Source organism: Pseudophryne corroboree, chromosome 3 (assembly GCF_028390025.1).
Source record: "Pseudophryne corroboree isolate aPseCor3 chromosome 3, aPseCor3.hap2, whole genome shotgun sequence".
Taxonomy (NCBI): Eukaryota; Metazoa; Chordata; class Amphibia; order Anura; family Myobatrachidae; genus Pseudophryne; species Pseudophryne corroboree.
Window position 1 is genome coordinate 23,879,943 of NC_086446.1, and position 27,668 is coordinate 23,907,610.

The 27,668-nt window shown below is 48.5% G+C and overlaps 1 protein-coding gene across 1 annotated transcript in view; it reads right to left on the reverse strand.

Annotated features, from left to right (window-relative positions):
* The window catches only part of LOC135054565 (zinc finger protein 271-like), a 58,795-nt gene that overhangs the window by 7,653 nt on the left and 23,474 nt on the right, over positions 1 to 27,668 (reverse strand). The window contains exons 2-5 of the mRNA XM_063957719.1: positions 26,014 to 26,205; positions 25,547 to 25,625; positions 25,330 to 25,427; positions 23,633 to 24,638 (exon numbers count right to left, since the gene is read on the reverse strand). Coding sequence (XP_063813789.1) covers positions 23,633 to 24,638; positions 25,330 to 25,427; positions 25,547 to 25,580 — 1,138 coding nt within the window. The 5' untranslated portion in view covers positions 25,581 to 25,625; positions 26,014 to 26,205. The remainder of the gene's footprint in view (positions 1 to 23,632; positions 24,639 to 25,329; positions 25,428 to 25,546; positions 25,626 to 26,013; positions 26,206 to 27,668) is intronic.

Genomic DNA, 27,668 nt, shown 5'->3' on the forward strand with positions numbered 1-27,668 from the left:
GCCAGTTTAGGTTTCAATTTGGCATCACTATAGTCGACACTGGAGTACGAATCCGTGTCGGTATCTGTGTCTGCTATTTGGGTAAACGTTTCTGTGACCCTGAGGGGGTCTGAGTTTGTGACAAAACATCTTCCATGGATTGTCTCCATGCTTGGTTCCGAGACTCAGATTTGTCTAATCTCTTATGCAACGAAACCACACTTGCATTTAAGACACTCCACATATCTACCCAATCAGCAGTCGGCGGTGCCGACAGAGTCACTCCCACATTCTGTTCTGCCCCCACACCAGCCTCCTCTTGGGGAGAGCATTCAGGCTCAGACATGTTGACACACGCGTACCGACACCCACTATCACACTGGGCTATAGGGTACAGACCCACAGTAAGGCCCTTCAGAGAGACAGAGAGGGAGTTTGCCAGCTCACACCCAACGTCTCACCCAGTCTGGAGGAATATACAATGCCCCAGACTTTGGTGTTGAATATATTTATTCAACACCAAATATGCTGTGCCCCCCCCCCCTGTTTTTGCACCCTGTTACTTGTGACAGAAGTGAAGCGCCAGGACCAGTGTCTCTGCAGCTTGCTGTGAAGAGAAAAGATGGCGCTGATAAGAGCTGGAAGGATGAAGCCCCGCCCCCATAAATGGCGCTTGTGTGTTTTTATACTGGCGGGGGTCTGTAGACAGTGCCTGCGCACTGTATATCGCTGTGCCAGATCTTATATCTTTTATTGCTGCCCAGAGCGCCCCCCCCCTGCGCCCTGCACCCGTGTAGTGCCGTTTGTGAGCGGGAGCAATGGTGCACAGCGCAACCGCTGCGCGGTACCTCTGAGATTGATGTCTTCTGCCGCCTTCACTGAAGTCTTCTTTGCTTCGGTATCTCACCCGGCTTCTCTCTTCTGGTTCTGTGAGGGGGACGGCGGCGCGGCACCGGGAACGAGCAGCTAGGCTTACCAAGTGATCAGACCCTCTGGAGCTAAAGGTGTCCAGTAGCCTAAGAAGCAGAGCCTTTAACTCACAGAAGTAGGTCTGCTTCTCTCCGCTCAGTCCCACGAAGCAGTAAGCCTGTTGCCAGCAGTGCTCCCTGAAAACAATAAACCTAACAGAGAGTCTTTTCTAGAGAAACTCTGTAGAGCTCCCCTAGTGTGTGTCCAGTCTCTCTGGGCACAGACTCTAACTGAGGTCTGGAGGAGGGGCATAGAGGGAGGAGCCAGTTCACACCCATTTAAAGTCTTATAGTGCCCATGTCTCCTGCGGATCCTGTCTATACCCCCATGGTCCTTTTGGAGTCCCCAGCATCCTCTAGCAAGTAGTAGAAATTTAGTCATTCACATCAGTCCCACTAGGGAGCTTACACTCTATATTCCCTACCAAATGGACAGGTACTAGGGGTAATTTGTATCAGAATTAACCCTAGCTTGCATACTAAAGTGAAGCTTGAATTCTTATGTGAATTGTGAGTGTGAAACAGCAGCAGGTGAGATATAATATGGATCAGGTAAGATATAATACACATATTGGCAATACCATTAGCATCTGATACAATGTTTGGGCTAGTGCCGTGCAGGGGATGTGATTCATTTGGTTTGCGAGAGAGAATCTGGAGACTCAGCCGCTGTCCAATCTGTGAGCAATTTTCTCTGATGCAGGAGGAGATAGCTAAACTGCATGCTGGGATATGTAGGATGTCTGTGTCCTTGAGGCCACCACTACCTCAGAGAGCCACCAGAAGACATTTTGCCTGGACTACTGTGGGCTCTGAAAGGCAGAGATTTCCAGATGGACACAGATATCTCCCATAAGATGTGACACTGCAAAACTCATATGCTGCTCTTGCAGGGCTGGAAGATACAACTGATATATGCAATACAGAACAGGAGGATATGGGGACTTCTACTAACTATAGGAACAGGAATAGGAACTGGAAAATTACATCTTCAGAATGGACTACACTACTATTATTAGAAGAGTACATCTGGGAAATGGTAATGACGTAGAGAAACAAGTAAGGCGGGCTGTTGGTACCTCCTCCGGCGGGCTGTAACCACCTCCTCCTGGCGCTCCTCCCGGCGCCGCAGATAGCTCCCTCCCCCAGGCGCCGCTGACAGCAGCAGGCCATAACAACGGGAGCGACCAAATCTGACAGTCGGATTTGGCCGCTCTTTTGAATAGGGGTTGTCGGGTCCATTCCGACAACTGCATGTTGCAATGGACCCGACTCTTATTGAATATACCCCATAGTATGTTCCCCACACTGACCATGGCATGTGAAAATATAATGAGTAACGCTAGGAATATGTACCAAATTATAATTTGATAAGGTACTGATGAATATGTACTTGAGCAGAAGAAGAAATATATCACTTAGCAATTGAGACACGCCTACCAAAAGTATCCGTTTAAAACTCATGTTTATAGATCTAAAATACTGTGATTTACAATTAATTTACTATAAAAAAAATATATAAGATTTTACTCACCGGTAAATCTATTTCTCGTAGTCCGTAGTGGATGCTGGGAACTCCGAAAGGACCATGGGGAATAGCGGCTCCGCAGGAGACTGGGCACAACTAAAGAAAGCTTTAGGTCACCTGGTGTGCACTGGCTCCTCCCACTATGACCCTCCTCCAAGCCTCAGTTAGGATACTGTGCCCGGAAGAGCTGACACAATAAGGAAGGATTTTGAATCCCGGGTAAGACTCATACCAGCCACACCAATCACACCGTATAACTCGTGATACTATACCCAGTTAACAGTATGAAAACACTGAGACTCTCAACAGATGGCTCAACAATAACCCTTTTTGATAACAATAACTATGTACAAGTATTGCAGACAATCCGCACTTGGGATGGGCGCCCATCATCCACTACGGACTACGAGAAATAGATTTACCGGTGAGTAAAATCTTATTTTCTCTAACGTCCTAGTGGATGCTGGGGACTCCGTAAGGACCATGAGGATTATACCAAAGCTCCCAAACGGGCGGGAGAGTGCGGATGATTCTGCAGCACCGAATGAGAGAACTCAAGGTCCTCCTCAGCCAGGGTATCAAATTTGTAGAATTTTGCAAACGTGTTTGCCCCTGACCAAGTAGCAGCTCGGCAAAGTTGTAAAGCCGAGACCCCTCGGGCAGCCGCCCAAGATGAGCCCACCTTCCTTGTGGAATGGGCTTTTACTGATTTAGGATGCGGCAGTCCAGCCGCAGAATGCGCCAGCTGAATTGTGCTACCAATCCAGCGAGCAATAGTCTGCTTAGAAGCAGGAGCACCCAGTTTGTTGGGTGCATACAGGATAAATAGCGAGTCAGTTTTCCTGACTCTAGCCGTCCTGGAAACATAAATTTTCAAGGCCCTGACTACGTCCAGTAACTTGGAATCCTCCAAGTCCCTTGTAGCCGCAGGCACCACAATAGGTTGGTTCAAGTGAAAGGCTGATACCACCTTAGGGAGAAACTGGGGACGAGTCCTCAATTCTGCCCTATCCATATGGAAAATCAGATAAGGGCTTTTACATGACAAAGCCGCCAATTCTGATAAACGCCTGGCCGAAGCCAAGGCCAATAACATGACCACTTTCCACGTGAGATATTTTAGATCCACGGTTTTTAGTGGCTCAAACCAATGTAATTTTAGGAAACTCAACACCACGTTGAGATCCCAAGGTGCCACTGGAGGCACAAAAGGGGGCTGAATATGCAGCACTCCTTTAACAAATGTCTGAACTTCAGGTAGTGAAGCTAGTTCTTTTTGGAAGAAAGTCGACAGAGCCGAGATCTGTACCTTAATGGAGCCTAACTTTAGGTCCATAGTCACTCCTGACTGTAGGAAGTGCAGAAATCGACCCAGCTGAAATTCCTCTGTTGGGGCCTTTCTGGCCTCACACCAAGCAACATATTTCCGCCATATGCGGTGATAATGTCTTGCAGTTATGGGTCCTCTGAGATCATCTCTTGAAGTTCCGGGTACCACGCTCGTCTTAGCCGATCCGGAACCACGAGTATTGTTCTTACTCCTCGTTTTCTTATTATTCTCAGTACCTTTGGTATGAGAGGCAGAGGAGGGAACACATAAACTGACTGGTACACCCACGGTGTCACTAGAGCGTCCACAGCTATCGTCTGAGAGTCCCTTGACCTGGCGCAATATCTCTCTAGTTTTTTGTTTTGGCGGGATGCCATCATGTCCACCTGTGGCCGTTCCCAACAATTTACAATCAGTGTGAAGACTTCTGGATGAAGTCCCCACTCTCCCGGGTGGAGGTCGTGCCTGCTGAGAAAGTCTGCTTCCCAGTTGTCCACTCCCGGAATGAACACTGCTGACAGTGCTAGTACGTGATTTTCCGCCCATCGGAGAATCCTTGTGGCTTCTGCCATTGCCATCCTGCTTCTTGTGCCGCCCTGTCGGTTTACATGGGCGACTGCCGTGATGTTGTCTGACTGGATCAGTACCGGCTGGTGTAGAAGCAGGGGTTTTGCCTGACTTAGGGCATTGTAAATGGCACTTCGTTCCAAAATATTTATGTGTGGGGAAGTCTCCTGACTCGACCATAGTTCTTGGAAGTTTCTTCCCTGTGTGACTGCCCCCCAGCCTCGAAGGCTGGCATCCGTGGTCACCAGGACCCAGTCCTGTATGCCGAACCTGCGGCCCTCTAGAAGATGAGCACTCTGCAGCCACCACAGCAGAGACACCCTGGTTCTTGGAGACAGGGTTATTAGGCGATGCATCTGAAGATGCGATCCGGACCATTGGTCCAACAGGTCCCACTGAAAGATTCTGGCATGGAACCTGCCAAAAGGAATTGCTTCGTAAGAAGCCACCATCTTTCCCAGGACTCGCGTGCAGTGATGCACCGAGACCTGTTTTGGTTTCAGGAGGTCTCTGACTAGAGATGACAACTCCTTGGCTTTCTCCTCCAGGAGAAACACTTTTTTCTGGACTGTGTCCAGAATCATACCCAGGAACAGTAGACGTGTCGTCGGAACCAGCTGTGACTTTGGAATATTCAGAATCCAACCGTGCTGGTGTAGCACCTCCTGAGATAATGCTACTCCTATCAACAACTGCTCCCTGGATCTCGCCTTTATTAGGAGATCGTCCAAGTACGGGATAATTAAAACTCCCTTTTTTCGAAGGAGTATCATAATTTCCGCCATTACCTTGGTAAACACCCTCGGTGCCGTGGACAGTCCAAACGGCAGCGTCTGGAACTGATAATGGCAATCCTGTACCACAAATCTGAGGTACTCCTGGTGAGGATGGTAAATGGGGACATGCAGGTAAGCATCCTTGATGTCCAGGGATACCATGTAATCCCCCTCGTCCAGGCTTGCAATAACCTGAGCGATTCCATCTTGAACTTTAATTTTTTTATGTATGTGTTCAAGGATTTCAAATTTAAAATGGGTCTCACCGAACCGTCCGGTTTCGGTACCACAAACAGTGTGGAATAGTATCCCCGTCCTTGTTGAAGTAGGGGCACCTTGATTATCACCTGCTGGGAATACAGCTTGTGAATTGCCGCTAGCACAGCCTCCCTGTCTGAGGGAGTAATCGGCAAGGCAGATTTTAGGAACCGGAGGGGTGGAGACGCCTCGAATTCCAGTTTGTACCCCTGAGATACTATTTGAAGGATCCAGGGTTCCACCTGTGAGCGAGCCCACTGATCGCTGAAATTTTTGAGGCGGCCCCCCCACCGTACCTGGCTCCGCCTGTGGAGCCCCACCGTCATGCGGCGGACTTGGAAGAGGAAGCGGGGGAGGGCTTTTGCTCCTGGGAACCTGCTGTTTGTTGCAGCCTTTTTCCCCTACCTCTGCCTCTGGACAGAAAGGACCCGCCTTTTCCTCGCCTGTTTTTCTGGGTCCGAAAGGACTGTACCTGATAAAACGGCGCCTTCTTAGGCTGTGAGGGAACATGGGGTAAAAATGCTGACTTCCCAGCTGTTGCTGTGGAAACTAGGTCCGAGAGACCATCCCCGAATAACTCCTCACCCTTATAAGGCAAAACTTCCATGTGCCTTTTAGAATCTGCATCCCCTGTCCACTGCCGAGTCCATAAGCCTCTCCTAGCAGAAATGGACAATGCACTTATTTTAGATGCCAGCTGGCAGATCTCCCTCTGTGCATCTCCCATGTATAAGACTGAGTCTTTTATATGCTCTATGGTTAGCAGAATAGTGTCCCTGTCTAGGGTGTCAATATTTTCTGACAGGTAATCTGACCATGCAGCGGCACCACTGCACATCCATGCTGACGCAATAGCTGGTCTAAGTATAATGCCTGAGTGTGTGTATACAGACTTCAGGATCGCCTCCTGCTTCCTATCTGCAGGCTCCTTGAGGGCGGCCGTATCCGGAGACGGTAGTGCCACCTTTTTTGACAAACGTGAGCGCTTTATCCACCCTAGGAGGTGTTTCCCAACGTGCCCTATCCTCTGGCGGGAAAGGGAACACCATTAGTAACTTTTTAGAGATTACCAATCTTTTATCGGGGAAAGCCCACGCTTCTTCACACACTTCATTTAATTCTTCCGATGGGGGAAAAACTACGGGTAGTTTTTTCTCCCCAAACATAATACCCTTTTTAGTGGTACCTGGGTTTATATCAGAAATGTGTAACACCTCTTTCATTGCCTCAATGATGCAACGAATGGCCTTAGTGGACATTAGATTTGACTCATCGTCGTCGACACTGGTATCAGTATCCGTGTCGACATCTGCGTCTGCCATCTGAGGTAGCGGGCGTTTTAGAGCCCTTGATGGCCTTTGAGACGCCTGGGCAGGCACGAGCTGAGAAGCCGGCTGTCCCGCATTTGGCATGTCGTCAAATTTTTTGTGTAAGGAGTCGACACTTGCACGTAATTCCTTCCATAAAACCATCCACTCAGGTGTCTTCCCCACAGGGGGTGACTTCACTTCTATAGGCATCTGCTCCGCCTCCACATCATTTTCCTCCTCAAACATGTCGACACAGCCGTACCGACACACCGCACACACACAGGGAATGCTCTAACAGAGGACAGGACCCCACAAAAGCCCTTTGGGGAGACAGAGTGAGAGTATGCCAGCACACACCAGAGCGCTATATAATGCAGGGACTAACTGAATTATGTCCCCTATAGCTGCTATTATATTTACTGCGCCTAAATTTAGTGCCCCCCCTCTCTTTTTAACCCTTTTCTGTAGTGCAGGGGAGAGCCAGGGAGCTTCCTTCCAGCGGAGCTGTGAGGGAGAAATGGCACCAGTGTGCTGAGGGAGATAGCTCCGCCCCTTTTTCGCAGACTTTTCTCCCGCTTTTTAATGGATTCTGGCAGGGGTATTTATCACATATATAGCCTCTGGGGCTATATATTGTGATATATTTGCCAGCCAAGGTGTTTTTATTGCTTCTCAGGGCGCCCCCCCCCCCATCGCCCTGCACCCTCAGTGACCGGAGTGTGAAGTGTGTATGAGGAGCAATGGCGCACAGCTGCAGTGCTGTACGCTACCTTGGTGAAGACTGAAGTCTTCTGCCGCCGATTTTCCGGACCTTCTTGCTTCTGGCTCTGTAAGGGGGACGGCGGCGCGGCTCCGGGAACGAACACCAAGGCCAGTTCCATGCGGTCGATCCCTCTGGAGCTAATGGTGTCCAGTAGCCTAAGAAGCCCAAGCTAGCTGCAAGCAGGTAGGTTCGCTTCTTCTCCCCTTAGTCCCTCGGTGCAGTGAGCCTGTTGCCAGCAGGTCTCACTGTAAAATAAAAAACCTAACATTTACTTTCTTTCTAGAAGCTCAGGAGAGCCCCTAGTGTGCCTCCAGCTCGGCCGGGCACAAAAATCTAACTGAGGCTTGGAGGAGGGTCATAGTGGGAGGAGCCAGTGCACACCAGGTGACCTAAAGCTTTCTTTAGTTGTGCCCAGTCTCCTGCGGAGCCGCTATTCCCCATGGTCCCTTCGGAGTTACCAGCATCCACTAGGACGTTAGAGAAATAATAGGATTTTGGTACTCACCGTTAAATCCTTTTCTCCTAGTCCGTAGAGGATGCTGGGGACTCCAAAAGGACCATGGGGTATAGACGGGATCCGCAGGAGCTTGGGCACACTAAAAAGACTTAAGACTGGGTGTGAACTAGCTCCTCCCTCTATGCCCCTCCTCCAGACTCCAGTTATAGGAACTGTGCCAAGGAGAAACGGACATTACAAGGAAAGATTTTTGTCTTAACTAAGGGCTACCAAATTACCAGCCCACACCATAAACATACCGTACAACCGGAATAACACCAAACCAGATAACAGTATGCATAAAACTCCAGCAATCAGCTGCAACAAACCAATACACAAGTCGTGTATAAACTAACTTAACCAGTAAGAAAATATATAATGCAAGTACTAGTCCGCACAGGGACGGGCGCCCAGCATCCTCTACGGACTATGAGAAAAGGATTTAACGGTGAGTACCAAAATCGTATTTTCTCTTACGTCCTAGAGGATGCTGGGGACTCCAAAAGGACCATGGGGATTATACCAAAGCTCCAGAATGGGCGGGAGAGTGCGGACGACTCTGCAGCACCGACTGAGCAAACGCCAGGTCCTCCTCGGCTAGGATATTGAACTTATAGAATTTAGCAAAAGTGTTTGAACCCGACCAAGTAGCCGCTCAGCAAAGCTGTAGTGCCGAAACACCTCGGGCAGCCGCCCAAGATGAGCCCACCTTTCTGGTAGAATGGGCTTTAACCGACTTCGGCACCGGCAACCCCACCGAAGAATGAGCTTGCTGGATCGTACTACAAATCCAGCGTGCAATAGTCTGTTTTGACGCGGGATGACCAACCTTGTTGGCCGCATACAAAACAAACAACGCTTCAGTTTTCCTAGTAACAGCTGTCCTAGAAACGTAAACTTTTAACGCTCTTACAACATCCAGAGATTTTGGAATCGCCACTTCTTCCGTAGCTACCGGAACCACAATAGGTTGGTTAATGTGAAATGACGAAACCACCTTTGGTAGAAATTGTTGACGAGTCCTCAATTCCGCCCTATCCTTATGAAAAATCAAGTACGGACTCTTATGAGAGAAAGCTGCCAATTCCGATACTCGCCTGGCAGATGCCAGCGCCAAAAGCATAACTACCTTCCAAGTGAGAAATTTTAATTCAACCGTCCGCAAAGGTTCAAACCAGGAAGACATGAGGAACCGTAAGACGACATCAAGGTCCCATGGCGCTACAGGCGGTACAAATGGTGGATTGATATGCATTACACCCTTCACAAAAGTCTGAACCTCTGGGATGGCAGCTAACTCTTTTTTAAATAAAATAGACAAAGCCGAAATTTGCACTTTGATGGAACCCAATTTCAGGCCTGCATCTACACCCGACTGTAAAAAGTGGAGAAAATGGCCCAAGTGAAAATCCTCCGCAGGAGCCTTTTTAAGCTCACACCAGGAAACATATTTCCTCCAGATACGGTGATAGTGTTTCGCCATAACCTCTTTCCTAGCCTTAATGAGAGTTGGAATGACCTCCCTGGGAATACCCTTACGAGCTAAGATCTGGTACTCAACCTCCATTCCGTCAAACGCAGCAAGTCCGGAAACACGCATGGACCCTGTAACAACAGATCCTCTCTTAGAGGAAGCGGCCAAGGATCTTCTACCAGTAAGTCCTGAAGATCCGGGTACCAGGCCCTTCTTGGCCAGTCTGGGACGACGAGAATCGCCTGAACCCTTGCTCGACGAATGATCCCCAGCACCTTTGGAATGAGAGGAAGAGGGAACACACACACCGACTGGAAGACCCACGGAGACACCAGGGCGTCCACCGCCGTGGCTTGTGGGTCCCTTGACCTGGAACAATACCTCGGGAGCTTCTTGTTGAGCCGAGACGCCATCATGTCTATCAACGGAATTCCCCAGCGTCTTGTCACTTCTGCAAATACCTCTTGGTGCAGAGCCCACTCTCCCGTATGGAGGTCGTGTCTGCTGAGGAAATCCGCTTCCCAGTTGTCCACCCCCGGTAGGAAAACTGCTGACAGTGCGTTGACGTGCTGTTCCGCCCAGCGAAGTATCTTTGTGGCCTCCGCCATTGCTGCTCTGCTCCTCGTCCCGCCTTGCTGGTTTATATGGGCCACCGCTGTGATGTTGTCTGACTGTACCAGGACCGGTCGACCCTGAAGAAGACTTCTTGCTTGGAGCAGGCCGTTGTAAATGGCTCTTAACTCTAGAACATTTATGTGGAGACAGGCTTCCTGGAGCGACCATTTTCCCTGGAAATTTCTTCCTTGGGTGACAGCGCCCCAGCCCCGGAGACTTGCATCTGTTGTCAGAAGTACCCAATCCTGGATACCGAATCGGCGTCCCCCCCAGGAGGTGATGAGCTTGTAGCCACCACAGGAGAGAAATTCTGGCTCTGGGAGATAGACTTATCTTCCGGTGAATGTGTAGATGAGACCCGGACCATTTGCTCAGGAAGTCCCACTGAAACACGCGGGCGTGAAATCTGCCGTATGGAATGGCTTCGTACGCCGCAACCATCTTCCCCAGAACCCGAGTACAATGATGGATCGACACACTCGTCGGCTTCAGAAGTTCTCTGACCATCGTCTGCAATTTCAGAGCCTTTTCTTCTGGAAGGAATACCTTCTGTAACTCCGTGTCCAGAATCATGCCCAGAAAAGGAAGCCGAGTGGTCGGAATCAACTGGGGTTTCGGCAAATTGAGGACCCATCCGTGTTGTCGCAGAACCGATAGAGACAACTCTACACTTTTCAGCAATCGTTCCTTGGACCTCACCTTTATCAGGAGATCATCCAAGTACGGGATAATTGAAACCCCTTGTTTGCGAAGAAGAACCATAATTTCCGCCATGACCTTGGTGAAAATCCTCGGAGCCATGGAAAGCCCAAACAGCAACGTCTGAAATTGGTAATGAGAATCCTGTATCGCAAACCTGAGGAAAGCCTGATGCGGAGGATATATCAGCACATGTAAGTAGGCATCCTTTATGTTGACTGACGCCATAAAATACCCCCCCACCAGGCTGGCAATTACTGCTCGAAGGGATTCCATCTTGAACTTGAAGACTTTCAAGTATGGATTGAGGGATTTTAGATTTAGAATTGGTCTGACCGAACCGTCCGGTTTCAGTTCCACAAAGAGGCTCGAGTAGAACCCCTCCCCCCGCTGGGACAGAGGGACGGGAACAATGACCCTCTGTAGACACAATTTTTGAATGGCCGCCCGGACCACCTCCCTGTCCGGAAGAACCACTGGTAATGCCGAAATAAAGAACCGGTGAGGGGGCATCTCCTGAAACTCCAGTTTGTATCCTTGAGACACTATTTCTAACACCCAAGGATCCAGGTCTGATTGAATCCAGACCTGGCTGAAAACCTGAAGACGGCCCCCCACCGGTCCGGACTCCCCCAGGGAAGCCCCAGCGTCATGCGCTGAACTTGGTAGCAGCCGGGGAGGACTTCTGGTCCTGTGCACCTGAGGTTGCAGGAATTTTTCTTCCCCGTCCTCTACCCTTTGAGGCGAGGAAAGATTAAACCTTTCCACGCCTGTATTTATCGTGACAAGAGGACTGCATTTGCTGATGTGGAGCCTTCTTCTGTTGTGTGGGAACATAAGGAAGAAAAGAGGACTTACCCGCAGTCGCGGTCGAGACTAGGTCTGCCAGGCCGTCCCCAAACAAGACCGTACCTTTAAAGGGTAGAGCTTCCATAGACCTCTTGGAGTCGGCCTCAGCATTCCATTGATGGATCCACAGGGCCCTCCTGGCAGATATCGACATGGCATTGGTCCTTGATCCCAAGAGACAGACGTCCCTTGCCGCGTCCTTCAGGTAATCCGCAGCGTCCTTAATATAACCGAGAGTTAGAAGGACATTATCTTTATCAAGAGTATCCATGTATCCATGTCACTAGCTAAATTCTCCGCCCATTTAGCAATAGCACTACTCACCCATACCGACGCCACAGCAGGTCCGAGCAATGCACCCGTATTAGCGAAAATGGACTTCAGACACGTCTCCAACTTGCGATCCGCCGGATCCTTGAGAGCTGCCGTGTCAGGAGACGGAAGGGCCACCTTCTTAGACAAACGGGATAGAGCTTTGTCAACGGTTGGAGATGTCTCCCATTTTTCCCTGTCATCAGAGGGAAAATAAGAATTTACTCACCGGTAATTCTATTTCTTGTAGTCCGTAGTGGATGCTGGGTACTCCGTAAGGACCATGGGGAATAGCGGCTCCGCAGGAGACTGGGCACTCTAAAGAAAGATTAGGTACTATCTGGTGTGCACTGGCTCCTCCCTCTATGCCCCTCCTCCAGACCTCAGTTAGGGAAACTGTGCCCGGAAGAGCTGACATTACTAGGAAAGGATTTGGAATCCAGGGTAAGACTCATACCAGCCACACCGTACAACTTGTGATAACTATACCCAGTTAACACTATGAAACAACAAATGAGCCTCATTAACAGATGGCTCATAACAATAACCCTTTAGTTACGCAATAACTATATACATGTATTGCAGAGAGTCCGCACTTGGGACGGGCTCCCAGCATCCACTACGGACTACGAGAAATAGAATTACCGGTGAGTAAATTCTTATTTTCTCTGACGTCCTAGTGGATGCTGGGTACTCCGTAAGGACCATGGGGATTATACCAAAGCTCCCAAACGGGCGGGAGAGTGCGGATAACTCTGCAGCACCGAATGGGCAAACTCAAGGTCCTCCTCAGCCAGGGTATCAAACTTGTAGAATTTTGCAAATGTGTTTGAACCCGACCAAGTAGCAGCTCGGCAAAGTTGTAAAGCCGAGACCCCTCGGGCAGCCGCCCAAGAAGAGCCCACCTTTCTGGTAGAATGGGCCTTTACTGACTTTGGCAACGGCAACCCAGCCGAAGAATGAGCGTGCTGAATCGTATTACAAATCCAGAGTGCAATAGTCTGCTTGGAAGCAGGATTTCCAATCTTGTCGGAAGCATACAGGACAAACAGAGCCTCCGTTTTCCTAACAAGAGCCATTCTGGCGACATAAATTTTTAAAGCTCTTATGACATCAAGAGATTTTGGCACTGCCACAGCATCCGTAGCCACAGGTACCACAATAGGTTGATTTATGTGAAACAAAGAAACCACCTTCGGCCGAAATTGTTGACGAGTCCTCAATTCCGCTCTATCCACATGAAAAATCAAATATGGGCTCTTGTGAGACAAAGCCGCCAATTCTTACACTCGTCTGGCAGACGCCAAGGCCAAAAGCATGACCACTTTCCAAGTGAGAAACTTTAACTCAACCTTTCGCAAACCAGTGAGACATAAGAAATTGTAATACCACTTCAAGATCCCATGGTGCCACGGGTGGCACAAACGGAGGATGGATATGCAGCACTTTCTTCACGAAAGTCTGAACCTCAGAAAGGGCGGCCAATTCTTTTTAAAAGAAAATAGATAAAGCCGAAATCTGCACTTTGATGGAACCCAATTTCAGGCCTGCATCCACGCCTGCCTGCAAAAAATGGAGGAAACGACCCAAGTGACACTCCTCCGCAGGAGCTGTTTTGGCTTCACACCACGACACATATTTTCTCCAAATACGGTGATAATGCTTCACCGTGACCTCCTTTCTAGTCTTAAGGAGAGTGGGGATGACCTCCCTGGGAATACCTTTACGAGCTAGGATTTGGCGTTCAACCTCCACTCCGTCAAACGCAGCCGCGGTAAATCCGGAAATATGCATTGCCCCTGCAGTAACAGGCCCTCTCTGAGAGGAAGTGGCCAAGGATCTTCTATGAGCAATTCCTGAAGATCCGGATACAAGGCCCTCCGTGGCCAATCTGGAATGACGAGTACCGCCTGAACCCTTGTTCGTCTTATGATCCTCAACACTCTTGGAATGAGAGGAAGTGGAGGGAACACATACACCGACTGAAACATCCACGGACTTCCCAGGGCGTCCACTGCACTGGCTTGGGGGTCCCTTGACCTGGAACAATACCTCGGAAGCTTCTTGTTGAGGCGAGACGCCATCATGTCTATTTGAGGAACTCCCCAAGGCCTTGTCACTTCTGCAAATACCTCTTGATGAAGGGCCCACTCTCCTGGATGGGATGTTTAAACACGGGTGCTTTAGTTTTTATTATTGGCTCTGCTGAATCCTCTAGAGACAGAATAGCCTTCATTGCTCCAATTAACTCAGCTATATCCTCTGAGCTGAAACCTTCTACCTGTTCTTCATATGGTGAAGTAGAGTAAATGGAGCTATCCTCATCTGATGTATCATCCTGTGTAGCCTGTGAATTTGATGATAGATTTACCCTTGGTTTATCAGCTTGTTGATTGGTAGAAGCTGTTGGGGCTATACCATAAGATGGGAGCTGCATGTATGGGTTAATAGTGTACCCTAATCCTGAGGTTGAAGCTGTAGGGACCAAACTCTCAGCTATACTGGATATGTTTTGTGCAAACATAGCCAAGGTGGATCTATTTGTCGTTGAACAGGGATCGGCCTTGCAATCTGCTGAAACGCAAAACAATTTGCACATGACTCATCATGTGCCAGATGCTGAGTTGATAACCCCACCTTGCAGGATAAACATGTTAGAAGTGTTGGTGTTACTGTTAATGTAACCTCGTCACCTTTGCTGCTCTTAGACATGATAATCATCTTTACACAGTATACTACACAATCTGTGACTGTAATCACTTTACATGTATTAAAGTGATATCAATCTGACCCCAACACAAGCACCAGCATTGAGGCTCAGAAGAAACACTGACAAACATATATAAAATCAGCAATCACACTAGCAGTCAGTCACATGTTATATATTATTCATATGAGCATATTATCAACTACGAACACATTTCAAGTATGTACGAGTACATTTACTGAATTCTGTACTATACAGATCTTTAACGTATTCAGACGCATTGCGAAGAAAACCACAGTAATGTGCACAGACTCATATGCAATAGGCACTAAAGTTAACTATTCATACTAACATAGTAGATAGAATTTTAGTGCTGTATAACCCTTACTCCGTAGAGTGGCATACAGGGAGACTCACCCCACTCTCAGGATCGATCAATACGTTAGCGAACGCTGAGTGGATCCAAACGCTACTAGTGTACACTGCCGCTCCGGGAACTTTTTAGTGGACACAGACACTCAGTGAACGCAAGTGCATGCAGACGCACCCGTCTGCGACCCGGTCTCCTAGCGGTAATCTTAGTGTACACAGACGCAGCGGCCTATGCTGCGACAGAGACTCCTTGTGGTAGCGTCTGAGACGGAAGTGAGGCAATCAGTTCATGGCGGGAGACGCGCGGAAACTGGTCATGAACTGGGGGGAGGGGCGACAAGGAAAGTGTCTGACTCCCCACCGCTGACATTATCCCTAGGGATCGCAGCCTCAAACTAATCCTGGTGCCTTATGATCCCAAAAGACTAGCGCTGGAGCATCCGTGGTGGTGGTGCGCCAGCTACTATTTGGTAGTCTCCTCCCAAAACAGTGCAGCTGTGTCCGTATTCCCCTTCTAAGCGGAACTGATGCCTTACCTTCTCCCCATGCTCCGACCACAGCCTGGTAAAGTCTGCTGGACCTGCTGCTAGTATATCCGACACAGACACCCGACGAGACAGCAGTTGTACCGTGGGTAAGCGTTGTTGCGACCCGGCGGAGAGTTGTTGGAGCGACTCTTTCCAATATGCGTGTAAGACGCTGTTAGGAAAGATCACTCAAAAACAATGTAGTAAGACTATAAAAATAAAATTAAAAAAGCTTAGGGCTGCCAAACACAGCAGCCCTGTGACCATGGTCCGACTCCTGCCGCACCAAACAAAAAACTGGGCGGGGATATATATGGACGAGCCCATTGCATCCTTAAAGGCCTGAAAGGTTGTGAGCATTTGGATGTCAATTCGCTGTCGCTTCATCATATCCCATTGTTATCCTGAGGATAACCTGTGGACCCTGCTGGAGAAAATCCTTATTCCCTGACGACGAAGATAAGCACCCATCACCACCATAATCTTGGTAAATACTCTTGGAGCTGTAGCCAGTCCAAAGGGTAGAGCCTGAAACTGGAAATGTTGCCGGAGGATAGTGAACCTGAGATAGCACTGATGGGAAGGTGCAATAGGTACATGTAGGTAAGAATCCTGAATATCTAGGGACACCATAAAATCCCCCGACTCTATTGCCAAGATAATGGGACATAAGGTTTCCATAAGGAATCGAGGCACCCAAATATGTTTGTTCAGAGCTTTGAGATTCAGAATGGCCTGGTAGGACCCATTTGGTTTCTGAGCTAGAAACAGGTTGGAATAGAAACCGCATACCCATTGTGCTGAGGGAACCGGTACTACTCCTGATTGTAGTAACTTCTGTGCTGCCTCTTGTAGTGCCCTGGTCTTCGTTTCCACTGGAGACGGGCTGGTACAGAAGAATTTTTGAGGCGGGTGTTTCTTGAAGGAAAAAGTGTAACCGTGAGACACTGCTTCTTGTTCCCAGGTAACTGTGGTGGACTGCTGTCAAGCCTGTAAAAATAGAAGTCAGCCTTCCATCCTGGGGTCCCCCAGGTGGAGGCCCGTACCATCAAGCTGAAGGATTGTCTTCTGGTTTAGACACCGGGCATCTGGTTGCCCAAAGTTTCTTAGTCTTTCCAGATTTATCTCACTGAGACTGTTTGCCATAAATCTTTCCCTTTGCGTTACCTTGGATCAAAAAGAACCAGAAAGCCCGAAATCTGGGTTTAGCTTTATATATCGAAGGAAACGTCACTTTTTTGGAGTCTGCTTCATACACAAGAATGTTGTCTAATTCTGTACCAAACAGAATATTTCCAGCAAATTGCAAACCTTCCATGTACGTAGCCAAACAGCTCTGCGAGCTGCTACTGTGGAAACTGATGCCTGGGAAGCAACTGTACCAATATCCAGGGCTGCTTCTTCCATAAAAACAGCTGCCTGCTTTATATTTGCTATATGGGATAACTGTTCTTTTATTGCCATTGAAAAATCATCTTCCAAAGCTTCTACCCAGCCTGCCACTGCTTTAGCCACCCAAGCTGTGGCCATAGCTGGACTAGAAACTGCCCCCGTCAAGGAGAAAATAGTTTAAAGAAAACCATCAATCTTTCTTTCTGTTACATAATTTTTAATGCTGTTGAAGGCCGAGGTAACGTAGATTATTCAAACAGTCCACAGAGGGTAGAGGATAATATTAACCCCATTTCTTAGGAATCTTACATTTCTTACTGTGTGTAACCCATGCCTCTTACATTATTTACGTCAACTGCTCTGAATCCAGAAATTCTGCTTTAACAGTTTTTGGACATTTAAACACAGGAGCCTTAGATTTTAACATGGGCTCTACTGCCTCCTCTAAAGACAGAATGGAATTCACTGCATGAATTAACTCAGGTATATCTACTGACGTAAGATATTCCTCATCTCTAGATGCAGATTCAGAATGGGATGAACCAGCGTCCTCATCTTTAGTGTCCTCTGATTCCGAAACGTGTAGATTGTGAAGAGGTTGTTTCATGTCTATGTGATTTCACTTGTATATACAATTAAACTAAATTTTCCTCATTAGTCTGTACTGGCAGAGGAGGGTGTAGGATAAGAGATTACTGTAGTGACTGAGCAAGGAGAATATGTGACTCTTTCCTGTAATAATAAGAATTTACTCACCGGTAATTCTATTTCTCGTAGTCCGTAGTGCATGCTGGGGACTCCGTAAGGACCATGGGCAATAGACGGGCTCCGCAGGAGACTGGGCACTCTAAAAGAAAGATTAGGTACTATCTGGTGTGCACTGGCTCCTCCCTCTATGCCCCTCCTCCAGACCTCAGTTAGGGAAACTGTGCCCTGAAGAGCTGACATTACTAGGAAAGGATTTGGAATCCAGGGTAAGACTCATACCAGCCACACCAATCACACCGTACAACTTGTGATAACTATACCCAGTTAACAGTATGAACAACAACTGAGCCTCAATCAACGGATGGCTCATAACAATAACCCTTTAGTAAGCAATAACTATATACACGTATTGCAGAAGAAGTCCGCACTTGGGACGGGCGCCCAGCATCCACTACGGACTACGAGAAATAGAATTACCGGTGAGTAAATTCTTATTTTCTCTGACGTCCTAGTGGATGCTGGGGACTCCATAAGGACCATGGGGATTATACCAAAGCTCCCAAACGGGCGGGAGAGTGCGAATGACTCTGCAGCACCGAATGAGCAAACTCAAGGTCCTCCTCAGCCATGGTATCAAACTTGTAGAACTTAGCAAATGTGTTTGAACCCGACCAAGTAGCAGCTCGGCAAAGCTGTAAAGCCGAGACCCCTCGGGCAGCCGCCCAAGAAGAGCCCTCCTTCCTTGTGGAATGGCCTTTTACTGATTTTGGATGCAGAAAGCCAGCCGCAGAGTGAGCCAGCTGAATCGTGCTACAGATCCAGCGAGCAATAGTCTGCTTCGAAGCAAGAGCGCCAACCTTGTTGGCTGCATACAGAATAAACAGCGAGTCAGACTTTCTGACTCCCGCCGTTCTGGAAACATAAATTTTCAAAGCCCGGACTACGTCCAGCAAGTTGGAATCCTCCAAGTCCCTAGTAGCCGCAGGCACCACAATAGGTTGGTTCAAATGAAACGATGATACCACCTTAGGGAGAAATTGGGGACGAGTCCTCAATTCTGCCCTGTCCATATGGAAGATCAGATAAGGGCTTTTACATGACAAAGCCGCCAATTCTGACACACGTCTAGCCAAAGCTAAGGCCAATAGCATGACCACTTTCCACGTGAGATATTTTAGCTCCACGGTCTTAAGTGGCTCAAACCAGTGGGATGTCAGGAAATCCAACACAACGTTAAGATCCCAAGGTGCCACTGGTGGCACAAAAGGAGGCTGAATATGCAGCACTCCCTTTACAAACGTCTGAACCTCAGGCAGTGAAGCCAGTTCTTTTTGAAAGAAAATGGATAGGGCCGAGATCTGAACCTTTATGGACCCTAATTTGAGGCCCATAGTCACACCTGACTGTAGGAAATGCAGAAAACGACCCAACTGGAATTCCTCTGTAGGGGCCTTCCTGGCCTCACACCAAGCAACATATTTCCGCCATATGCGGTGATAATGCTTTGCTGTCACATCCTTCCTAGCTCTTATCAGAGTAGGAATTACTTCATCCGGTATACCCTTTTCCACTAGGATCCGGCGTTCAACCGCCATGCCGTCAAACGCAGCCGCGGTAAGTCTTGAAACAGACAGGGTCCCTGTTGCAACAGGTCCCGTCTGAGAGGCAGAGGCCATGGGTCCTCTGTGATCAACTCTTGTAGCTCTGGGTACCAAGTCCGTCTTGGCCAATCCGGAACGATGAGTATCGTTCTCACTCCTCTTTTTCTTACTATTCTCAGCACCTTGGGTATGAGAGGAAGAGGAGGAAACACATATACCGACTGGAACACCCACGGTGTTACTAGTGCGTCCACAGCTATCGCCTGAGGGTCCCTTGACCTGGCGCAATATTTTTTTAGTTTTTTGTTTAAGCGGGACGCCATCATGTCCACCTGTGGCCGTTCCCACTGATTTGCAATCTGCTCGAAGACTTCTTGATGAAGTCCCCACTCTCCCGGGTGGAGGTCGTGCCTGCTGAGGAAGTCTGCTTCCCAGTTGTCCACTCCCGGAATGAACACCGCTGACAGTGCTTGCACGTGATTCTCCGCCCAACGCAGAATCCTTGCGGCTTCCGCCATTGCCACCCTGCTTCTTGTGCCGCCCTGGCGGTTTACATGGGCGACTGCCGTGATGTTGTCTGACTGAATCAGCACTGGTTGGTCTCGAAGCAGGGGCTCCGCTTGACTCAGGGCATTGTATATGGCTCTTAATTCCAGTATGTTTATGTGCAGACAAGTCTCCTGACTTGACCACGGGCCCTGGAAGTTTCTTCCTTGAGTGACTGCCCCCCATCCGCGGAGGCTTGCATCCGTGGTCACCAGGACCCAGTCCTGTAGCCGAACCTGCGGCCCTGAAAAAGATGAGCACTCTGCAGCCACCACAGAAGAGACACCCTGGCCCTCTGGGACAGGGTGATCAGCCGATGCATCTGAAGATGCGATCCGGACCACTTGTCCAACAGATCCCACTGAAAGATCCTGGCATGGAACCTGCCGAAGGGAATGGCTTCGTATGACGCCACCATCTTTCCCATTACTCGCGTGCAGTGGTGCACCGATACCTGTTTTGGTTTCAGGAGGTCTCTGACCAGAGTCACTAACTCCTGAGCCTTTTCCTCTGGGAGAAACACCTTCTTCTGTTCTGTGTCCAGAATCATACCCAGAAAGGGCAGACGCGTCGTAGGACACAGCTGCGACTTTGGAATATTCAGAATCCAGCCGTGCCGTAGCAACACTTCCTGAGTATGCTACGCTGATCAACAACTGCTCCCGGGACCTCGCCTTTATGAGGAGATCGTCCAAGAACGGGATAACTGTAACTCCTTGCTTCCGAAGGAGTACCATCATTTCCGCCATTACCTTGGTAAAAACTCTCGGTGCCGTGTACAGACCAAACGGCAACGTCTGGAATTGGAAATGACAGTCCCGTACCACAAACCTGAGGTACTCCTGGTGAGGTGGATAAATGGGGACATGCAAGTACGCATCCTTGATGTCCAGAGATACCATAAAATCCCCCTCTTCCAGGCTCGCAATGACCGCTCTGAGCGATTCCATTTTGAACTTGAACTTTTTCATGTAAATGTTCAAGGATTTTAAATTTAGAATGGGTCTTACCGAACCGTCCGGTTTCGGTACCTCGAACAGTGTGGAATAGTAACCCTTCCCTTGCTGAAGGGGGGGTACCATTATTATCACTTGCTGGAGGTACAGCTTGTGAATTGCCGCCAGGACTAGCTCCCTCTCCGTGGGAGAAGCTGGCAAGGCAGATTTTAGGTAACGGTGAGGGGGGGGGGGGTCACCTCGAACTCCAGCTTGTATCCCTGCGATACAATCTGTATAGCCCAAGGATCTACCTGTGAGCGAACCCACTGATTGCTGAAGTGTCGGAGACGCGCCCCCACCGCTCCTGGCTCCGCCTGTGGAGCCCCAGCGTCATGCGGTGGACTTAGTGGAAGCCGGGGAGGACTTTTGTTCCTGGGAACTGGCTGCATGGTGCAGCTTCTTTCCTCTACCCCTGCCTCTAGCAAGAAAGGACGCCCCTCTGACTTTCTTGCTCTTTTGAGAACGAAAGGACTGCATTTGGTAATACGGTGCTTTCTTAGGCTGTGAGGAAACCTGTGGCAAGAAAGTTGACTTTCCAGCTGTTGCTGTGGATACGAGGTCCGAGAGACCGTCCCCAAACAACTCCTCACCCTTATAAGGCAAAACCTCCATGTGTTTTTTAGAGTCGGCATCCCCTGTCCATTGCCGAGTCCATAAGACCCGCCTGGCAGAAATGGACATTGCATTTATTCTAGAGCCCAGCAGGCAAATGTCCCTCTGGGCATCCCGCATATACAAGACAACGTCTTTAATATGGTCAAGGGTTAGCAATACAGTATCCCTGTCCAGGGTATCTAACCCGTCCGACAGAGTATCTGTCCATGCTGCTACAGCACTGCACATCCAGGCTGAAGCAATAGCCGGTCTCAGTAGATTACCAGAGTGTGTATACACTGACTTCAGGATACCTTCCTGCTTCCTATCCGCAGGCTCTTTTAAGGCGGCCGTATCCTGAGACGGCAAGGCCACCGTCTTAGATAAGCGCGTCAAGGCCTTCTCTACCCTAGGGGAGGTTTCCCAACGTAACCTATCCGTTGGCGGGAAAGGGTACGCCATTAGTATTCTTTTGAGAATCACCACTTTCTTATCAGGGGAAGACCACGCTTCTTCACATAACTCATTTAATTCATGTGACGGGGGAAAAGTCACTGGCTGCTTTTTCTCCCCAAACATATTTACCCTCTTGTCAGGGACAGGGTCAACCTCTGAAATGTGTAATACATTTTTCATTGCAATAATCATGTATCGGATGGCCTTGGTCATTTTAGGCTGTAATTGTGCCTCATCATCGTCGACACTGGAGTCGGACTCCGTGTCGGCATCCGTGTCAACCAACTGAGATAGTGGGCGTTTTTGAGACCCTGCCGGCCTCTGAGGCGCCTGGGCAGGCCCGGGTTGAGAGCCCGGCTGTCCCCCGGCAGCAACATCATCAAACCTTTTGTGTAATGAGTTTACATTGTCATTTAAGACCTTCCACATATCCATCCAATCAGGAGTCGGCACCGACGGCGGCGACACCACATTTATCTGCACTTGCTCCGTCTCCACGTAACCCTCCTCATCAAACATGTCGACACAGCCGTACCGACACACAGCACACACACAGGGAATGCTCTGACTGAGGACAGGACCCCACAAAGGCCTTTGGGGAGACAGAGAGAGAGTATGCCAGCACACACCACAGTGCTATATAACACAGGGATATTCACTATAATAAGTGACTACCCAATAGCTTCCAATTATATGACTTTTGCAGACCTGGATGAACAGTGGGGAAAGAAAGGGTTTCCATTACTGTTTACGATGCCAGAACTGTAAAAACTCAAATCAAACTAGCACAAGGAGTGTTCGGACCTTCTGTTCAAATACTAACAAAAAAGAATTCAAAATTGAAGATTTTGTCACGTGTGACGCTAAGGGAATCATCTATCTGCTGGAATGCCCATGTGGGCTACAATATATCGGGAGAACTATCAGACCCTTAAAAACCCGCATGGCAGAGCATATACGAAATATAAGAAAGAACGTGGAAACACATAGTGTCCCAGTACACTTTAAAAACTTCCATAACAGTGATCCTGCAGGTTTGAAATTTGTGGGTATCAAAAAGATCAGGAACAATTGGAGAGGTGGTGATAAGTTTGGGGAGACAGAGAAAGAGTATGCCAGCACACACCACAGCGCTATATAACTCAGGGATAAACACCACAAGAAGTGATTTCCCAATAGCTGCTTAATAAACACCTTTTGTGCCTAAATTTATGTGCCCCCCCTCTCTTTTTACCCTTCTAGCTTCCAGGAGACTGCAGGGGAGAGCCTGGGGAGCGTCCTTCCAGCGGAGCTGTGAAGAAAAATGGCGCTGGTGTGCTGAGGAAGAAGGCCCCGCCCCCTCAGCGGCAGGCTTCTCCCGCTGTCTGTGACAGGAAAATGGCGGGGGATTTTTCACATATACGATCGAGGACAGCTGCCTGTGTTCGAACCCTCTGGAGCTAATGGTGTCCAGTAGCCTTAGAAGCGCAACCTAGCTGTGAACAGGTACGTTTGCTTCTCTTACCTCGGTCCCACATAGCAGCGAGTCTGTTGCCAGCAGAAGCTCACTGAAAATAAAAAACCTAACAAATACTTTCTTTAACTAGCAGGCTCAGGAGAGCCCACTAGGAGCACCCAGCTCTGGCCGGGCACAGATTCTAACTGAGGTCTGGAGGAGGGGCATAGAGGGAGGAGCCAGTGCACACCAGATAGTACCTAATCTTTCTTTTAGAGTGCCCAGTCTCCTGCGGAGCCAGTCTATTCCCCATGGTCCTTACGGAGTCCCCAGCATCCACTAGGACGTCAGAGAAAAGTGTTTATTACTCACCTGTGCTGCTATCTGTAGGGATTTCCTCCTCCTTACACTGCTGATCACCCCTCACATACGTCTCTTCTTCTCTCTCTGTATCTTCTGTCTTCATATCAGTCACATACGTCTCTTCTTCTCCCTCTGTATCTTCTGCCTTTATATCAGTCACATACGTCTCGTCTTCTCCCTCTATATCTTCTACCTTCATATCAGTCACATACGTCTCTTCTTCTCCCTCTGTATCTTCTGTCTTCATATCAGTCACATACGTCTCTTCTTCTCCCTCTATATCTTCTGCCTTCATATCAGTCACATACGTCTCTTCTTCTCCCTCTATATCTTCTGCCTTCATATCAGTCACATACGTCTCGCCTTCTCCCTCTATATCTTCTACCTTCATATCAGTCACATACGTCTCTTCTTCTCCCTCTATATCTTCCGCCTTCATATCAGTCACATATATCTCTTCTTCTCCCTCTGTATCTTCTGCCTTCATATCAGTCACATACGTCTCTTCTTCTCCCTCTGTATCCTCTGCCTTTATATCAGTCACATACGTCTCGTCTTCTCCCTCTATATCTTCTGCCTTCATATCAGTCACATACGTCTCGCCTTCTCCCTCTTTATCTTCTACCTTCATATCAGTCACATACGTCTCTTCTTCTCCCTCTATATCTTCTGCCTTCATATCAGTCACATACGTCTCTTCTTCTCCCTCTATATCTTCTGCCTTCATATCAGTCACATACGTCTCGCCTTCTCCCTCTATATCTTCTGCCTTCATATCAGTCACATACGTCTCTTCTTCTCCCTCTATATCTTCTGCCTTCATATCAGTCACATACGTCTCGCCTTCTCCCTCTATATCTTCTACCTTCATATCAGTCACATACCTCTCTTCTTCTCCCTCTATATCTTCTGCCTTCATATCAGTCACATACGTCTCTTCTTCTCCCTCTATATCTTCTGCCTTCATATCAGTCACATATGTCTGTTCTACATTTATATTTGTAAGATCTTCACCCTAAATCACACATATAGAAATGAATGCTTTATTAATGCTGGACATCATTACTCAGAGTAATCAGGAGACTATCAGAGTATTAGACACACAGCTCTGTACAGACCATATAGTGTAATGGTTCTCAGTCATATCCCTCTGGGTACCCCCTTTCCGGTCCATTTGACTTATTTGTACCCCTGACATTTGTGAAGCAATACATTGGAATGAATATAATTCAATAAAATATTTAGGTGTTGTTATATATAAAAAAACATGACAGCCCATATATATTTCTTACTTATCACAATTTGTGAAAAATGCAAAATGCACAATAACAGGTCAATCCTATTAGCCGTGAAGGGTGCGTTGTGCTGTTGCCACGGCGTTTTATCGCCAGCAACAGCGCCCAATCTCGCACTCGTCACGGGCTGATTTCAGGCTGAATTCACACGAAATTGCTCGGAGCCCTAATAGGACGGACCCCTAAAACTATAACCCCATCTGCTTTGTTATACAGGAATAGATGTTTTCATGTTATTATCAGGGTCCTACTGTGGTGCATGGGGCCAGAGACCCCAATTACACTGCTTTCCCTGTGTGTCTCATTATCACCCGGATATCCTGCACCAGTCCCATCACTACAGAACAATAAGTACCCCTGATATAGTGTAACGTTACTTTGGTATTTAATGATACCCTAAATCCCACCTACCTGATCCTCCTGTGGGATCCTGTGATTCTCCTCTGTACAGTCCTGGGAATACAGACGACGGGGACATCTCTCTGGGGTATCTCTGTTACTGGGTCCATCTGTAGGAGACACACAGTGACTGAGTACAGTGTATATATGTGATTATCAGATGATGTGTGTATATAGGGGGCCCCCATACCTGCTCTCCCCTGTACAATACATGACAGTCTCCTCTTACCCAGTGATGTGAGGGGCCGTTGATTCTCCATCATCACGTCCTTGTACAGACCCCTGTGTTCCTCTATATACTCCCCCTCCTGCATGGAGACATAGACAGTGACATCCTGACACCTTATAGGCACCTGACACACACAGCGATACAGTCATCACCCAGACACATCCCCTGGTGTTACTGTATAATACCCCATTCCCGGCAGTCACCTCTCCAGTCATCACCCAGACACGTCCCCCGGGGTTACTGTATAATGTCCCATTCCCAGCAGTCACCTCTCCAGTCATCACCTAGACACGTCCCCTGGTGTTACTGTATAATGTCCCATTCCCAGCAGTCACCTCTCCAGTCATCACCCAGACACGTCCCCCGGGGTTACTGTATAATGTCCCATTCCCAGCAGTTACCTCTCCAGTCATCACCTAAACACGTCCCCTGGTGTTACTGTATAATGTCCCATTCCCAGCAGTCACCTCTCCAGTCAGCAGCTGAATGATCTTGTTGGTGAGTTCCAGGATCCTCTGGTCATTGTGCCTCTCATGTATCAGTGAGTGAGGTGGAGGCACCGTGATGGGGCACTGGGTCCTGCTCAGTCCTCCTGACACACAGGGGCGGCTGCTGGGTGACTTACATTCACCGTATGTCTTCTTCACTACTGTGTAACCCTGTGTATTGTGAAAAACAACAAAAAGATAAATTACACAATTACTGCATAGAATCCCAGATCCCCTCACCTCCCCAGTCTTGTCCCTGTATTATTACTATAGATATAAGTGATGTCACTGTGATGCTCCCAGATCCCCTCACCTCCCCAGTCATGTCCCTGTATTATTACTATCGATATAGGCGATGTCACTGTGACGCTCCCAGATCCCCTCACTTCCCCAGTCATGTCTCTGTATTATTACTATAGATACAAGTGATGTCACTGTGACGCTCCCAGATCCCCTCACCTCCCCAGTCATGTCTCTGTATTATTACTATAGATATAGGTGATGTCACTGTGACGCTCCCAGATCCTCTCACCTCCCCAGTCATGTCTCTGTATTATTACTATAGATATAGGTGATGTCACTGTGATGCTCACAGATCCCCTCACCTCCCCAGTCATGTCTCTGTATTATTACTATAGATATAGGTGATGTCACTGTGACGCTCCCAGATCCCCTCACCTCCCCAGTCATGTCCCTGTATTATTACTATAGATATAGGTGATGTCACTGTGACACTCCCAGATCCCCTCACCTCCCCAGTCAGCAGGTAGATGATCTCCAGGGTGAGATTTAGTATCCTCTCAGTCATGTGACTGCTGTTGTTCTCCATCCACATACAATGCATCCCTTCCTTCTGCTCTTGACTCTGTTGCTCCACCAACCACTATTCACCCTCGCAAATTAACACCTCAACCCTGGCACACCAAATGCACCAGTTATCTGCAAAAATTCTCACGTACTGCTGAGCGACACTGGAGGAAATCACGCTCTAAGGCAGACTTCCTCCATTTCAAACTTATGCTCTCATCCTTCAGTGCTGCCCTTTCTCTTGCTAAACAGTCATACTTCAATAACCTCATCTCCTCCCAGTCTTCCAACCCCCGGCGCCTCTTTGCCACTCTCAACTCACTCCTCTGCCCACCTCCACCTCGTCTCCCTTGCTCACTCTCTGCTCTTGACTTTGCCACGTACTTCACATCCAAAATTGACTCCATACTTCAGGACATCACATCACACCAGACCATCAGTAACCAGCCTTCTCCGATCCCTTACCAACCCTCCCCATCCTTTCTCCCATGCATCTGGAGAGGAAGTCATGGCCCTCATTCGTTCCTCTCCCCTCACCACCTCCCCACTTGACCCTATCCCCTCTCGCCTCCTCTTCTACCTCTCTCCTTCTGCTTGTTCCCATCTTTCCCACCTTCTCAATCTATCCCTCTCATCAGGCACTGTCCCCTCTGCCTTCAAGCATGCACTCATCTCTCCTATTCTTAAAAAACCTACCCTTGATCCAAACACCCTCTTCAACTACCGAACCATCTCTCTCCTCCCTTTTGCCTCCAAACTCCTTGAGCGTATTGTCTACAACCGCCTTACTTCCTTTCTTTCCTCACACTCACTGCTTGACACATTCC